Source organism: Protopterus annectens, chromosome 1.part1, assembly GCF_019279795.1.
Source record: "Protopterus annectens isolate FY-2018-M chromosome 1.part1, PAN1.0, whole genome shotgun sequence".
In the NCBI taxonomy this organism is placed as follows: Eukaryota; Metazoa; Chordata; order Ceratodontiformes; family Protopteridae; genus Protopterus; species Protopterus annectens.
In genome coordinates this window covers 357,596,552-357,614,847 of record NC_056726.1, presented here as the reverse complement: position 1 = coordinate 357,614,847, position 18,296 = coordinate 357,596,552, and the positions used below count along the sequence as shown (strand labels likewise).

The 18,296-nt window shown below is 38.3% G+C and overlaps 1 protein-coding gene across 1 annotated transcript in view; it reads left to right on the top strand.

Annotated features, from left to right (window-relative positions):
* CLCN6 (chloride voltage-gated channel 6) overlaps positions 1-18,296 on the top strand; it is a 1,280,196-nt gene that overhangs the window by 782,448 nt on the left and 479,452 nt on the right. Inside the window, exon 18 of the mRNA XM_044075232.1 lies at positions 892-1,078. Coding sequence (XP_043931167.1) covers positions 892-1,078 — 187 coding nt within the window. The remainder of the gene's footprint in view (positions 1-891; positions 1,079-18,296) is intronic.

The following is an 18,296-nucleotide window of genomic DNA, read 5'->3' as shown; positions in this document are numbered from 1 at the left end:
CACTGAGGTAGAGGAAGGGTGACATAAAAAGGAAAGAAAAAAGGAGAGACTAGTTGTATACTGGGAGATGAGATGACCTTCACCAGAGTCCTAATGATAGTCTTATTGAACCAAAATGCAGGAATCCGAAACAGGAGGAGGGTTTGTGTATTTGTTTTGTAAAGGAAAGGAATGAGAAAAATGAAGCAAAGTAGATATGGCAACTGGCACTGAAAAGGACTGGTATGTGTTACGTTTCTTAGGTGGAGATTTAAACACTAGGATCCCAGTGCCTATATTTGTAGAAGAAGCAATATTGTCTACTTCATGACAGAATGACTGGGGAAACTGCAGAGTTGGACGACCCCGTGTACGCCAGATAACCTTTAGAAAGGTGCAGTGAAGAGGGTGATGCTTTAAGCAGAGCAAGGGAAAGTCTAGAGTTATAGGAGAAGAAACCAAACAAACTGTTCCCTCTTACTACCCATACTCTGAGTTATAAACTGGTTTATTGTAGGGGGTAAGTAAGGATGGAGAGTAAGAAGTGCATCATCTGCAATTGATAGTGCCCAGACATTTCAGAATCCTGGTGATGAGGTTAGCATGTAGCCATGTACTAGGAGAACACCCAGGAATGGATAAGACTAAAGCACTGATCCCAGTATGCTTTTACACTGCACCAGTATTTTTATTTTCTGGTGAACAAAACACCATTATTTTATGGAGTAGTTGTCTCTGCTATATTGTCTGATACCACAATTAATAACTAACTAACTAAAAAAATGATGTATGTATGTGGATGAATACTGTAAGGGAGTTGTTATTCTTTGAGTTATTGCAGTCTCAGCTTGTCATTATAAAGCACATTTTCATTTTCAGGAATGAATACTAAATAGCTCTGTTGTACTGCAGGTTACATGCAAGTGACATCATGGAGCCAAACCTCACATATGTTTACCCTCACACTCGCATTCAGTCCTTGGTTAGCATTCTGAGGACAACAGCCCACCATGCGTTTCCAGTAGTAACAGAGAATCGGGGGAACGAGCGAGAATTTATGAAGGGGAACCTACTTATCAGCAACAACATCAAGTTCAAGGTAAGGATGTGCAGTTTCATTGCAAGATATTGGCAGACATTTTCTCAGAAATTGATTGTTTTTTGTAATCTTCTCTGTGATGGTGGTGCTTTCCCCCTTCATCAGGGATTGTTAACCAGCATCACTGGTTGTGAAGGTCTGTGAGTTGGTAGGACTTTGGAAGATAAGCTTTGAGCCTCCTTATGACTCATTCTAAAGAAAGTATAGCTTGAATTCCTCAGTGTAGAAGACACACACTTGCGTTTGTGTGTTTATATAACTGTCAACTAAATCAAGACAAATCTCATCAGAATCAGGGGCAAATCCAGAAATAATCAGGAACAGTCAGGGACTCTTTAAAATATTAGTGGTTATAATTTGTGTCATTGACATAATAAGAGGATGTGAATTAATGTACATTTTCTAAATAAAAGAAATCTGTAAGTTTAATTATTATCATTATTTATTAAATATAATTTATCACGTTTTCTGTAAAAGTTACCAGTTCTAGGAGAGATTAAGAGGGGCAGAGATAATATTTGAGAGGTATGCATACTCTTTTGAGATTTATTTAGTTTTACTTAATGAGCTGAGTGTAGCTGAAAGAATGTTACCGCTCTTGTCAGGGAAACCAGCAGATCTGATTTGCAAGACGCAGTCAAACGTTGTTGGGAATTTCACTTCTTATATCCCCAGTGTGGGGCAGTTTTTAAAATCTCCAGCTCCCGCTCTCAAGGGCACATATAGATTAGTGTTGGAACGTTATGCTAAAATATATGGGAAGTTCAAAGACAATAAGGGAAGAGGCCATATTAGTGACTTAGGAAATAATAAAAAAATGGTTTCTGTAGATAATTCTTTATTTTTTTGTTACTAAGTATACTCTTTTTTCAGATAGGTTAAGCAAACTATTAAGAGATTATTGGAAGTTGATAAAAAGAGAAGTTTCTTCTCTATCACAAGTAGAATTAAAAATTTCTTACCAGACAGGACGTAATTTGAAGGATTTTTTAGTTCATAGTAGATATAGTAAACCTAAAGTTAAAATTATTAGAAGTTTAACAGAATTAGGCACGAGTCCATGTGGCAAGTGTTCAGTTTGTCAGTTTATAGTGCCAACTTTTGAAAAAATAAATGGTAAAAAGTTTGAATCACAGGGCAACTTTTCCTGCATGAGCAGGGGAATAATCTATGCAATTAAGTGCTCCTGCGAAAACTTCTATATTGGGGAAAATAAAAGAAGTTTAAGTGAAAGGATAAAAGAACATGTCAGGGACATCAAAAATAATAAAGTTATAAGCCCTGTAGCAGAACACTTTAACAAGATGCATTCAGGGGATACAAGTAGTTTAAAAGTAACAGTTTGGGAACAGGTTTTACAACAATTTGCCAGTGAAGAAATGCTTAAACACTCACTAAGGAAAAAATAATCAGTTATTATTATTAAGTATAATACAATGCAACCTAGTGGGTTAAATAAAGAACGCAATTGGCAAAGTTTTATTTAAAGATTGTTTCTGCTTTAAGAGATTTTTATCCTGTGTAATTGATATAATGACATCATTAATTGACTGATTAGAGTTAATTTTGCTATATATAGGAAGTATTAAGATAGTGTGTTTTACTCTTTAAAGGCTGTTTTTGGCCGAGGCATTAGGAGGTTTTATGGTGAAATTTATCGCTATTCATTATCTATTGTGGAATAAATAGAAAATTATTTATTCAGCTATTAAGGAGTCACTGTTTTTTGGCTATGTGGTTCTAATTAATCAAATAGTATTTAGAGCATCTTAGAGAGTTCTCCCTGCAGTTAGAATACTCTTAAGCCTCTCCTCCCTTGATCAAAATCAGAGATTTCCCTTCCCTTTCTTCCCCTTGTTTTAAATCACTACAAATAAAATAAATTCAGTAAACATAGGTAAACAGAAATAACATTCAGTAGTCCGTCTTGTACATGACTCGCAATCCATCAAACAAGTCAGTGGCTAACATCACTTTAGTAAACATTATAAAGACAAATTAGAAATAATTTTCTAGCTCTTTAAATTTTCTGGTAAAGCAAACAGTTAACAGTAAGCTATTTTAACTAAAAGTATAAAGCATTTCAATTTTTCCTTGCATGTATACATTTCTACTTATACTGTAGTGTCAATAGCTGTCTTTGAAATCTGTACATTACTTCACTTCTTCAAATCATTCCTTTTTCAATTCAGGTTTTGTTTTGTCAAAACGGCAACAATATTTCAAGGGCACAATTAATATTTAGACTGATGTTTCAAATAAATTACTTGTCAGTTGCCAATTGAGTTAGTTTAGAATGTATGGTTAGTGCAAATATAGCATGTTGCAAAAATAATATGTATTTTTTCGTGTGCAAGTGACCTATATAATGTAGCATATAGAGAGCAGATAGCTTATGGATTCAGGTTGTTAAGTAAATTATGCTTATTAATCAGGCAGTTTCATTTAAATTCGCAAGTAACTTGGGGACATTTTATTTGAGTTTCCAGGAATGTGTAGTCCAATGTGAGTAAACTGAGTCAACTTGTCCTCATAAACATATGGCACAATTCAGTAAACTAAGCAGAGTTTAAAATCTGTCTAATAATCATTATAAAGACAAAGAATAGTAATTTCCTAGCTCTTCAAACTTTCTGATATCGCAAAATGTTGACAGTAAGCTATTTTAACTGGAAGACTAAAACATTTCAATACTTTTTATAAATATATATTTTTACTTTTACTGTAGTGTCAAGAACTGTCTTTGAAATCTATGCATTACTTCACTTCTTTCAAATCATTCATTTTACAGTTCAGATTATATTTTGTCAAAATGTCAATAGCATTTCAAGGGCACATTTAATATTTAAACTGATATTTTAAATGAATAGCTATCAGTTACCAATTGAGTTTGTACAGAGTGTGAGGTAACTGCAAAGATATGTTGCAAAAAGTAATATGTATCATTTCATATGCTCTAGAGACTGACAATTTCAAGTAACACATAAAATTTAACTTTTACAGTGCAGACAGCTTGTGAAATCATCATGTTAAACTGAGTAATACTTTTTTAATCAAACAGCTACATTTAAGTGCACATGTAGTTTGGGAACATTTCAGTTGTATTTCTAGGAATATGTAATCCTATGAGGGTAAATCATAAAATATTTCCTCTAAATCATAAAATAACACCTCTTACACTCATCTTCACTTATTCTCTTCCCCTACTTCATCTCATAACTTCCTTACCACACACTTTCACAACATTGCACCTTCCCTAGTTCCCTCCCAGCCTATCCTTCTCCTAAAAATAAAACTTTTCCTAAATACAACTACTGACACTAAACTCAAACTAAAAGTCTACTGAACTCCTTCTCCCAAATGCAAACATTTCAAAGTACCTCCCCATTCTTCATTCCTTCACTTAGCCGGTGACATCCACCCTAATCCAGGTCCTAAATCTTCTCAAATACATCTTAACAGCTCCTACAATAAATCCCCTAATAAAAACCTCAAATTCCTCACCATCAATGCCCAAAGCCTACTAAATAAAATTACCCTCTTTCATGCCTGGCTCAATCGCAACCAACCAGATATTTTAGCTATCTCTGAAACCTGGCTCAAACCTCATATAAATTATTCTGAATTCCTTCCACCCGGATTTCACTCTCTCCGATCTGATCGCCTAACTAAAAGAGGTGGTGGTGTAGCTTTAGTCTACTCCAATCACTTATCTATCTCTCCATACCTCAACCATATCCCCTCCTTCTTAAATGCTGAACTTGTCATCGGCCTACTAAAACTTAACACCCACAAAAGCATCTGTATCATCTCCCTCTACATTCTTCCTGGCAAGAACATCAACACCCTAGAAGACATTCTCTCCTGGACCTCCTTCAACATCAGACTAGAAACCTTCATTCTAGGAGATGTAAATATTGACTGGGGAAAAGTCAATAACCCCAATCCTACATTAACAATTAACCTATTTACCTTTACTCAACTCACCACCTCCATCACTAGACCTAACAAAACACACACCCCTGGCTCCATACTCGACTGGATCCTAGTAACTCATCCCAATAAAACCATCAATTCAGGAGTCATTCCTGACTCTCTAGGAGACCATCTCCCTGCCTTCACCATTCGAGCTACTCCCACCTCCTCTCACTTCCATAAATATATCTCTACTCGCAACCTGTCTAACTTTAACCCCAACACTTTCATTGATTCTCTCAAACTAATCAACTGGAACCCCCCTAAAAATTCTACCACTAGACTCAGCCATCGACTACTTTAACTCAACATTCCTAACAATCCTTAACTCCCAAGCCCCAATAAGAAATAAACGGGTCAACACTAAAACCTCACACTGGCTCACCAAAGATACAAAAAACACCATGCTACAAAGAGAAAAAACCTGGAAAACCTACCTCCGTAACCATCAACCTGAGACTTTATTAAAATATAAACAGTTGAGAAACCTAGCCAAAAAACTTGTCCTAAGGGATAAAAAATCATACCATCTAAAACTACAAGAAAATCATGCAAAAAATCCCAAACACTTCTGGAACTCTATTAATTCCCTCTTAAGGCCTGGAACAAAAAACAATCCCTGTCCTGACACTAGCAAATCTGACTCAGAAATTGCCACACAATTCAATTCATTCTTTACCTCTTCAATAGCTGAGCTCACTAAGACATTCACCAACAATAATCCTCCTCCCCTCTCTGCCCAATCCTCCCCTCTCTCCCCTCCCTACCCTAATTTTGAACTTAAATCGGTCTCCATCAACCAAATAAAAAAACTCCTCTTTAAACTAAAGCCCTGCTCGAACGCCCCTGATAGTATTCCCTCCTCCTTCCTAAAAATAGCATCAGATGCTATTGCTCTGCCTATCAGCATCCTGATCAATAGATCCATACTCGAGTCCTATGTTCCTAAACTTTGGCGTACTGCTTATATTTTCCCTCTCCACAAGGGTGGCAAAAATAACATTGTATCTAACTTTTGGCCCATAGCCATCCTCTCCCCTCTCTCCAAAATTCTTGAAAAATGCATCCATCTACAGCTCTTACCATTCCTTACCGAACATCAACTACTTTCCCCCACCCAGCATGGTTTCTGCCCTGGACATAGTACTAGCTCTGCCCTGCTCTCCTTCTTACATTTCGTCAATTCAGCCCGTGACTCTGGAGATTTAGTATCTTCTGTCCTGCTAGACCTTTCTAAAGCCTTTGATACCATCTCCCATACCCACCTTCTAAACCATCTCTCTAACTTAACCTTTCCCAAGCAACCATTTCTTGGTTCTCTAGCTATATTTCTAACAGGTCCCAAGCCGTGAAATGGGGCCAAGCCACTTCCTCTTTCCTCCCTACTCCCACTGATGTACCCCAAGGTTCCATACTTGGTCCTCTGCTATTCAACATCTTTATTAATGACTTCCATAAAGCCATTCCCAACTCCAAAATTGTTCAATACGCTGATGATTCCACTTTGATTTGTAGTGCCCCCAACCTAGCTGAGCTCCAATCTCTAACCCAAAATGCCTTTTCTACCACTGAAGATTGGATGCTCCAAAACCACCTCTCTCTTAATGCCAACAAAACCAAGATCCTTCTATTCTCCCCCTCCAAATCTTCCCCTCTAGATGAAAACTCCCTTCACATCACTAGTCGTAATAACTCACAAATAGAGATCGTACACTCTGCCAAACTTCTTGGTGTCACCATAGACAGTCAGCTAAAATTTAACTCCCACATTCAGCAGAATATCAAAAAAACACACATAAAACTTGGCCTACTTTACAAAAATCACCACTTCCTATCTCCTTCCTCTAAGCTAACTCTTGCCACTACCTATCTTCTTCCCTCTCTCATGTATGGGTCTCCCTTGCTCACTAACTTATCCTCCTCACTTACCTCCAAACTAGAGATATGTTACAACAAAATTTCTAGATTTGCCACAGGCGTCAAATCCTCCTCACACCATTGCAATTCCCTTCATTCCCTTAACTGGCTTGAACTGCCCAACTTACTTGACTTTCACCAACTAACCACAGCACACACATTAGTATTCCAACCCTCAAACTGCCCTGCACTATCCAACATACTGCAACCATATTCCCCTCCCAGACCTCTTAGATCCTCTCACCAAAACCTGCTGACCATTCATAAACCCAAGCGCCCAGCTGACCAGCTACTCTTATCCTGTACCCTAGCAAAAAAATGGAACTCTCTTCCCTCCAGCCTACGGACCTGCAATAACCTCAATAGCTTCAAATCTCAACTTCATTCCTACTACTTACTTAACAGGAAATGCAACTGCACTCTTCCTCCTTTGCCTCTCAAACCCTCCTCTCTCCTTACCCCTGGCTAACCTCTCCTTACTTCAGACCTCTCCTCTCCGAACCCACTCTTAATTATTAATTTGTTTCTTATAACAAATTACTTCCGCCAACTTCTATACTATATACTCTCTTCTTCTGAACTATTTGTTCATTCTGCTGTTTGTTTATCACATTGACATTGCATCAAACTGTTTGTGTCTTTTGTTTGATCTTTTTATTATGTACTATGTATTTTTTATACTATGTATGTTTTACTTTGATTTTAAAATGTATCTAATTAGATTTGTGGAGCTTTTCTCCCCAGGCCTCCACTGAAAACGGGCTCCCTGAGCCCAGTGGACCTCCCCGGTCATCAAACTGGAAATAAATAAATTAATTTACAAATAGTCCTATCATGTATTTATTTTACCTTGCTTAGATTGTTTTTCATTTTAATAACTAAACAACATTACTTTTTCTTATTATTTGTTATCTGTGAGGCTAAATGCACTTTGCAGGTTCAGTGTCCTTAGAAACTGCAGCAGTCGTTTACTGTTGCTATGGCAACGCAGATAGAATGTGAAGAAAGCTTCACTTCTCTTAACCAACAGTACATTTTCCCCTCCTTTTTTGGCGATATTGTAGTTGAGGGCCTCACCAGATGCACATTAGCAAGCCACGCCCAAAACCCACCCCCCGTGATATGTCATTCATGAATATGCATTCCCTCCAAATGTACAACCGAAGAAAAAGTGCACTTGACATTGTAATAGGACAGTAAATATAACAGTAAACTGAAGTAAATTACCGGTATGCGTGAATGACATTTAAACAAAAACACTTTCTCGACCTTGAGGTATTTCAGTTTCGTAGAGGACTGCCCACTGCTAAATTATGGATTTGATGCAATGTAATAGCTTCTTATTTAAACTAAAGTGTTTCCGTTGTCGCAGTGCTTTTAATAGTCAGTCACCAAAATCTCATATTGACACTTTGAACGGTTATGTGCTGTCAGTACAGCACGCAATTGTATGGAAGTGTAACTGCTTCTTTCTTTTACTCAGTTGTGGGGTTAGTCTTTAAGTCCTAAGTATTACAGGGTGTTGCAGCATGACTGAACTTTGATATGCACATATTGTGTATAATGGCAAGTTTAATCGACTTAAAATGTTAAAAAATATAGAATTTATTGCCAGTTGTAGAAAACCCCGAGTAATATGCAGACCGGGTTGTCACTCAATTTGTGACACGCCCACTTTGCGAAACAAACTGGTGAGGCCCTCAACTACAATATCGCCCCCTTTTTATGTATTTGTATATACTAAGAGGAAATAATTCAAAGGACATATGTACATGAATGGAACATTTCAGAGTTCATCACGAACATGTCCCCAATCCCAATAAGCATAACAGGGACTATCATTAATCTAATAAATATTGTAATAACAATTAATTAAGTTCACTATTCCAATTAGTCTACCTTAAAACTAGATTATTTTAGACTATTTATCTATGTATAGTGAGTTATTAAATATATACAGACTATATTAGTATAGTAAATAGGAGAGAATTTAGAAAGTGAGACAAGATGCAGTTAAAATAAATAATGAGAAAAGAGAGAAGAGAGAAAGAAGAGAGAAAATACACATATACTATGTATGTTGATTTACAGTATAAATATTTTATGTGCTATATAACCCTCCTTCTGTGAAAGAAAAGTACCCTGTTTTACATACCTGAGGTAATGCGAAAACTCTCATGTGTCATCTATTTTCAAAAAATATAAAGATTCCAGTATTTACCTTTGTTTTAAAATTTCAAGCATTAAAATTGGTCCTTTAAAGTAATGTTAAAACAATTCATATCATAGTAGATGCTTTGAGAGATTTGGCTGTAACAGTGTCAGTCTTTTGCTTCTTCTTTTTGACATCTGTCCAGACATTTGTTTCTTTTGTTCTCTTGAGAGAAGGTGACATCCAGTCCATATCTTCTGGTAAAGTAATCACATTATTAGTTTTAATAAATGAAGAGGCTTGCTCTAAGTCAATAAAAGTCCTCATCTTGTTGGCATACAGTATTCTTATCTTAGCTGGATATGCAAGTTGTGCCTTGATGTTATTTTGTTTCAGAAACTTTATCATTGGCCACACTTTTTTCCTTTGTTCCATTATTCTAGATGAATAGTCGTTATCATATCTTATCAGGCTCTGTTTATATTTGAGGTGCCTTCCTCCAAGCAGATCTTAAAATCAGTTCCTTGTCCAAGTATGAAAGAAATGTGATCATTATTGATCTAGGAGGAGAGTTTGAGTTAGTGGCAGGTTTCTCAAGAGCTCTGTATGCCCTTTCAATGCCAAAGGAAAGTCCTCCTTTTAAATTTAAAAAGTCAGGGATCCAGTCTGATAAAAAGGAAATAATATCCTCACCTTCTGTGTTTTCAGGTAATCCGAAAATCCTGATGTTATTTCTCCTCTCCCTATTTTCCAAGTAATCTACTTTATTAACCTCGCCAAGGCCTTTATTAACCTCGCCAAGGCCTTTGACTCCATCCCCCACTCTGGAATCATAGATAAACTTACTAAGCTGGGCATAAATCCCTACGTCACTCGATGGGTTGCTAACTGGCTTACTGACAGAACCCAGACAGTCAAAGTAGCCAACTCCAAATCCAGCTCCAGACAAGTGGAGTACCTCAGGGTTCAGTCCTGGGACCACTCTTGTTTGGCATCTACTTCTCTGAAGTACAGGCCAACACTAAGGGACTCTGGCTAACAAAGTTTGCAGATGACTGCAAACTGGGAGCCATTATTGAATCCCCAAATGAAGTGGATATTCTACAAAAGGGCCTTACAGAAACAGATGCCTGGTGCCAGAGCCATGGGCTCAAGCTTAATGCCAAGAAATGTATAGTTATCCCCTTTGGAAAAAAACATGTACCCATGAATTACCACATAGGTGGCAGGACACTAAACATCGAAAGTGTGATGAGAGACTTAGGGACACAGGTGGACAGTGGTCTCACTTTCGATAACCACATTGCCACAACAGTCAGGAAATCCTTCTATGTGGCACACCTCATCACTAAGGGCTTTTCATCCAGAAAAAAGGAGGTCATTGATCCCACTGTACTCATCCCTCATTAGACCCATTATAGAGTATAATGCCCCGTTTGGTATGTACCTCACAAGACATCTGCAACAGCTGGAAAGGCCACAGAAATACCTCACTAAAAGAATCACAGGCCTAAAGCAGATGCCATATACTGACGGTCTAAAAAAATTCCAGCTATACTCTGTGGCATATCGTCTACTCAGAGGCGATCTCTGCTTAACATACAAGGCCATGTCAAACCCTGAGCTGTTGGACATGCTCCACTTAAAGAAATCCCAATCCCTCAGAGCCACACGCTCCAAGGATCTAAACCTTGTCATCACAATGAACAAAACATGCTGGAGGGATAGATTCCTGACCCAGAGACTCCCCATACTCTGGAATAGACTGCCCATACATATCAAGCAGAGCGCCTCATTGGCCCTCTTCAAAAGGAACCTTGATGATTGGATGGGAGATGGGAAATTCACCCCGGGGATCATGTCAGTCGCCCTGCTAGACAGGGGCCTTGAGAAGTAAATATTGTGGGAAGAAATATCCAGGGAATTGTTATGGCTAGGCTTACATAGGCCCTAGGGCTGATAGCATAGTACCAACCTATGAACCTAAGTGTTTTGTTTAAGAAGCAGCTCTTTCTGTGTTTCCTCTTCCTTAAGTCTGCTTTCTAAGTCATTTAGAGAAACCTCTATTCCTGTTATCCTTGTCTGGTGTTGTAGCATTTCCTTGAGGATGTCAGCCTGTTTTTGACTGCTTCTTTTAAGATTTTCTAGGTTCTCTTTAAAATCATCCATCTTCAAAGACAACTTCTGCAGGGTAGATGCCATTTGTTGTAGTTACTTCTTTAAGGCAGCATCCTGGTGAGAATTCTTTGAGTTGCTCATTTTAACACGTGAATATATCTCCAAGCTTTTTGACAAGAAATTATTTGTAAAACTTCACCAAAGTTTCTAATTTATGTAAATTAGTCCTTTATCTATAAGATTTTATACTTTGAAGAAAAAAAAGAATATTTTTTCCTGTGTTATTTAACTAGTTATATGGAGCTCTAAAATACTGCTGCTTTCAGTTAGCCATTCAGGGTCTGCCCCCTCAATTTCAGTCTTGATTTCAAACGTGGCAGTACTTAATAAAGGATTTACATTCATCCTGTCCAATAGGGCTAACATAGTCAGTTTTATAAAAGATTTGAAGTTATTTGTGAGCAAATTGAATTTACAGTATATCTTAAATGATGCAAAGAATTAATTTAATGGGAAATTCTACACCCAAGTTTTTAAGAAATGAAGTGTTTATAATCCTCAATTGCATCATACACTTCAAGTTTTTCTGACACTTGTGAGCAGGATATTCTGCGGTATGTTAACAACCCTCTGACAAAAAAAATTATAACCGGTCACCTGGTGGAAGATCAGCTTTGTTTGAACTTGGAAAGTAGAAAGATAACAGGATTATGAAAGCCAATAAGGGTAGTGTACTTATGAACAATGAGGATTACAATCACAAACGTTTGGACTTGGTGGAAAGTGATTATAATGAAGAAGTTTCTGTTAACGTCAGTAATCATAATTTTTGGAAAATAGATGAGGTGGTATTAGATTTATTACATCCAGGTCAGATTGATTCATTGTTACTTGACGTTTTGAAAGTTGACTTTCCTAAAATGGCTCATTTTTTTGGTAGCCATAAGACCCATAAAGATTTGCAGAATAATGAATTGCCATCTTTTAGGCCCATCAGTGCAGCAGATTTTAATAAAAACTGAATATATTTCTGTGTTTTTGGACTCTGCCGAATCCTGTAGTACAGAGTTCAAAATTCTTTTTGAAAGATTCTTGGACTATGTTGGATTTGTTATATCAATATACTTTTACGGGTAAAGAAAAAGTGATTATTACATTAGATGTAGTTTCATTATATACATGTATAGTCCAAGAAGTGGGTTGGCTTTCTCAGAGAATACTTAGGAAAATGTACTCAGTTTAATAATGCTTTTATAAATTTAATTTGTACACTCACCAAAATCGTATTAGGCAATACTTTCTTTCTCTTTAATGGGAAGTATTTTAAACAAAAGCGAAGGGTAGCTATGGGAGCAAAGATGGCACCTTCATTTGCCAGTTTGGTAATGAGTTGGCAGGAAACAAACATTTTAAGTTTCCATGTATTTTTTAATAAAATAACCATTTACAGGAGACACAGTGATTATTTGTTTTTCATTTGGGAAGGTGATACTGATGAGTTTGACAGTTTCCTATTGGACTTCAATACTAGTACCATTTTTTTTTAACTTTCAACAAGGGTGGGATAAGGAACATTGTTAACTTTTTAGATGTTGAAATTGAGTTGGATGTGAATGATAGAGTTTTTTACAGTAATATTTAAAGGAAGCCATTTTTAGGAACAGTTATTTAAGTTATGACAGTCAGCATCCAAAATTTATAAAAGAAAAGATTACCAAAGGGCAGTTTCTTAGATCGAGTTGTTTAATTAGTGACAATTTAAGATTCGAAGAAGACACGTTACATTAAAACAATGTATTTATGGAAAGAGGGTATTTGTCAAATGTGTTAGATACAATTATTGTACAGGTTAAGAATTTTTAGGGTTACCAAATTTTCTCCCATTATAAAAACAGGCCTTAAAAAATATGACCGTAATAATGACCCTTCTAAACCAGATGGCTTAGTGGTTAAGGTCTTCGCCTCCAATGCACAAGGTACAAGGTTTGATCCTGACCTCCGACTAATGCCTGTTTGGAGTTTGCATGTTCTCTCTGTGTCTCCGTGGGGTTTCTCCCATGTTGGAAAAACATGCTGAGTGTTTCTATCTCAAACTCACCAATGAATGGAGCTGTGGGCAGCAGCACAGACTCTACATGGTGCCCAATGGGGGGAAGAGTTGTAAAAAGACCAACCGCTTTGGGCATCTATTGTGGTGCGCAGTATCCTCAAGATAGGAGAACACGAATCACAAACTGCGTGCCGTGGCAGGGCTAGCCACTCGACGGTGTAAAATATGGCTCTAGGTGATTCGGTCATGTTGACTGTCGCCAAAAAATGGGCATGGGTAGTTACCGGTGATAAGTAGGTTGAGGACCCGGCCTACTCTCTGACCCACACCAGGGACCCATGCTAATGGTGGGAGGGGTATATGTGCCCCTATTGGCCAGTGTGTGGCAGCCATAAAAGCCCAGCAGCCCTGAGTCAATAGGCTACTGGCTGGCCGGTGTCTAGTTGCCCAGCCTGGGTTACCTGGGATAGCTCTGTTGAGTGAAAGCTGGACATAAAACCAACCAACCTGCCAAACATGAACTAAGAATTGCTACGCTTAATGTAGGTTCACTGACAGGACGCAGCTTAGAAATGGATGACATGATGATACGGAGGAGGCTGGACATCCTATGTATCCAAGAGACGAGATGGAAGGGCAGTGCAACAAAGCCACTTGGCTTGGGATCCAGACTCTACTACTCAGGTGGTGGACAGGCTAGAAATGGTGTAGGAATTGTGGTGAGACAGGCTTCAGAAGTCAGTGAGGGATATCATCAGAATTAATGACAGACTCATGGCAATCAGACTCCAGTGTAATGATAGGACAGTATTCATAATCTCAGCCTATGCCCCACAGCAGGGTTGTGATAGTGAGGAAAAGAGTGCATTCAGACAGCAGTTGCAGGACCTACTAGATAAAGCAGGACAACATGAATTGGTGTTGATAATGGGTGACTTAAATGCACATATCGGGACAGACAGAACAGGATATGAGGACTGCCTGGGTCCACATGGGTGGAGCAATAGGAATAAAGAAGGAGAAGCCATTCTAGACTTCTGTCTGGCAAAAGGCTTGATAGTAGCCAACACATGGTTCAGAAAGAGAGACAGTCACAAGATCACATACAAGAGTAGCCAACATGCAACTCAGGTAGACTTCCTCCTAGTAAGGAAAAGGCACTGGGATAGAATCCATGATTGCAAAGTCATCCCCAGTGAAACAGTCGGTTCACAGCATAAACCAGTAGTTGCCACAATCAGCTGCAAGCAGTGGTCAGAGAAGGCTCTAAGGTCAACAGAGACCAGGCTGAAGACCTGGAAGTTGACTGGAGAGAAAGAGAAAGAGCAGTTCAAGGAATTACTCCGGGCTCTAGCACCCCAAGAAGAGGAGGAAATAGGTGGAGTTGAAGAAGAGTGGTAGCACCTAAAAACAGCATGTGTTAGGACTACAGAAAAGATATGTGGCCGAGCCAGGTATGGAAATAAGGTACATAAGGAAAGCTGGTGGTGGAATGCAGAAGTGCAGGAAGTAATCAAAAGAAAGAAGGAGTGCAGAAAGAAGTGGGAGGTTGAAAAGACTGACCAAGCTAGGAAGGACTACTGGTTGGCTAACAAAGAAACTAAGAAAGAAGTTGCAATAGCAAAGAATAGGGCATCAGAGGCACTCTATCAGCTTCTGGAAAGTGACTCAGTAAGGGGCACAAAGAAACTATACCAGGTTGCAAGGCAAAGACAGAAAGATAAAGAAGATAGTCATACACCCTTCATAAGGGATGCCAGCAACAACCTGCTTACCAGCCCACAGGACATCAAAGGCAGATGGAAGGAGTATTTCCAGCAGCTTCTGAATGAAGAAAACCCCACAGAAGATGTACTGTCCCAGAAACAGCCTACAATGAGAGTAGAAGAGGAGCCCAGCTTAGAAGAAGTAAGAGCAGCACTAAGGAAAATTAAGTCAGGGAAAGCAGCAGGCTCAGATGAGGTCACAGCAGATATGATAAAGATGCTGGGTGAGCTAGGGTAGAAATGGCTCCTGAGGGTACTAATTGCCGTGTGGAGAGAAAGGCGTATTTCAGATGACTGGAGAATAAGCATACTCGTGCCAGTGTACAAGAACAAAGGGGACATCCACAACTGTGGACAGTACAGAGGCATCAAACCCCTACCACATTGCATGAAAGTTCTGGAGAGGGTGATTGATAAATGGATACGCAGAATAGTAGAATGTAAGATGGGAGATGAACAGTTCGGATTCAGATCAGGATGCAGCACAATTGACCCGATGTTTGCATTGAGACAGTTACTTGAGAAGAAACTAGAGAAGAGGAGAAAGTCAAACCGGGCTTTCCTAGACTTGGAGAAAGCATATGACAAGGTCCCAAGAAAGCTGATCTGGGCAGTACTGCGGTGGTTTGAAGTCCCAGAGACATTGGTAGAATTAGTACAGGCTATGTACAAGGACCCAGTGACTCAAGTACGAACAGTGTTTGGCCTCACTGAGGGGTTCCCAGTGGGAGTGGGTGTACACCAGGGTTCAGCTCTGAGTCCACTGCTGTTCATACTGGTAATGGACTACATCAGCAAACAGGTTGGAGGGGTCAGAGCAACAAAGCTGCTGTATGCAGACGATGTGGCAGTACAGGCAGACTCTGATCTAAAACTTCAGCAAAGGATAGGAGAATGGAATGCAAATCTGAAGGCACATGGGATGAAACTAAGCACAGATAAGACAGTGGTAATGGCAGCAGATTGGGAAAATCAGAAGAAGCTGAGAATAGAGATAGATGGGAAGATAGTGGAACACATAAACAGCTTCAAGTATCTGGGAGGGGTGGTTGAGGATAAGGGTAGTCTGAATGAAGAGGTCAAAGCTAGAATCAGAGGGGCTGCAGCCAACTGGCATAAGAGTATCAGGTGTAGTATATGACAGAAGAATGCCAAAGAAGCTGAAAAGTAAGGTGTACAAGACAGTGGTGCGACTAGTACTACTGTATGGTACAGAAACCTGGGCAGTAAAGGCAGAACAGTTGAAGAAGCTAGAGGTGATGGAAATGAAGTGCCTGAGAAAGGTGGTAGGATGCACACTGCGGGACAGGCGAAGAAATGAGGACATAAGAGCAGAAGTCAAAGTAGCTCCAATTGCAGAAAAGATCAAATAAAACAGATTACGATGGTATGGGCACATGTGTAGAAAAGCAGAAGACAATCTGGTGAGGGAGATTTGGGACAGACAGGAAGAAGGTAAGAGGAAGCAAGGACGTCCAGCAAAGAGGTGGATGGATTGTGTGAAAGAAGATCTGCGACAGTCAGGCATGAGTGTTGAAGAAGGCAGGAGAGTGGCACTGAATCGAGAGAGTTGGCGACAGTTAATACGATACCCCGACCCCATGTAAATGGGAAAAAGGGGGTGGTGATGATGATAAATAATGACCCTTCTAAAATGAGGGCATTTCCCCTCCCTATTTCTTTGGATTTATACAATGTCAAGAATGCATTAAATAACAACTGGAAAATTATTCTTGGTAACAGGGATTTGACTTCAGTCATTGGAGCTAAACCAGAGTTCAGTTATAAGAAAAAATTAAATTTAAGAGTTATTTGAGAGGACATTGAGAGGGCATTTGAATCCCAGTTTTCATGTAGATGTAGCATGTTTCGATGCCAAAGGTGTAAATACTATAGGTACATGAATGAGGGCTTGAATGTTATTCTAAAACACTCTTATAAACAGATTTGGGCAAGAAGCAGGTTCACATGTAATTCTGCTTATGTTGTTTATTTAGCTGCATGTGAATCATGTGAAAGTTTTTTATGTTGGTAAGACAACAAGGAAACTGTCCAAAAGAATATATGAACGCACATTGGGTATTAAGATTAAGGACTATACAAATGCTGTGGCAAAGCAAGTTTCTAATTGTATTGATTTTATAAAATGTGTATCTTTTTGTCATTGATTATGTAATAGACATTCATTTTGGTAGGGACACAAATCACATTCTTGAAGTTAAAGTACTTAACTGGCAAATTTTATTGCAAGTAGATGAGATGCCAAGTTTAAATGAAAATATTAATATAAAATATTTATTAAAATCACAGCATTTATAAGTAATAAGTAATAATGCACAACTTTTGAAGTCTACAGCCTGATGTGTTTATATTATTATTTTAATACTGATATTTGATTAATGTTTGTTTATATTAATATTTATACTTTATTTTCATTTGTGGACTTAAGCTTAATATATGTGTGTGTTTTTGTTTTTTTTTAAGTTAATTGGATTGTAAGTCATTTGATTATTTTTCTTATTAAAGATGTTGTTTAAGTAATTGCTTTTGGCTTACTTCATCTCTGATGAAATTCTAATACTGTAGAATGAAAATGCTTAGCTAATAAATGGTAATCTCTTTTACTGTGTATTTTAAAGTCGAATATTTTTTTTGCTGTTAGGTTGCAATTTCCACAGACATTTGGATTCCTTTTCTAGTTTTTTCTTTGGCGTCTGGTATCAACCTTTCTTTGGTTTTTGGTCATGAAGTTTAAATTCTTTGGGGCATTCGTCATAACTGTAGTTGTTTGATGTCATTTCTGTTTCTCCAGTGATTTATTTTACTAGATGTCACTCATTCTGATGTCTTTTGTCATGTAGCACCTTTCTTGATGTCACGTGTACAGCATTCTTACACAAGTAAAAATGACTAACAAACTCCCAAGCTATAAAATCCAGCTTAAACAATACCTTACCCAATTCTGGTCATGCTCATGTTCATCACAAGGTTGAGACCTCTAGTGAAAGAGCAAACTTATTAATTGCTTATCACTACTTTTTTCCAACTGCCCCCATCCACCACTCTACCCCTCTCATGTATCCCCTGCATACCTAAGTTATACACTTTCTAGATACACCAGTTTGGAACAGGCGGCCTGAAATATGCCTCCTACATAATGTTATAACTTTAGTACGTAACTTCAACTCCTTGCAAATCTTTACTGAAATGTGAGAACACTAAACTTCCTTACAACATTTT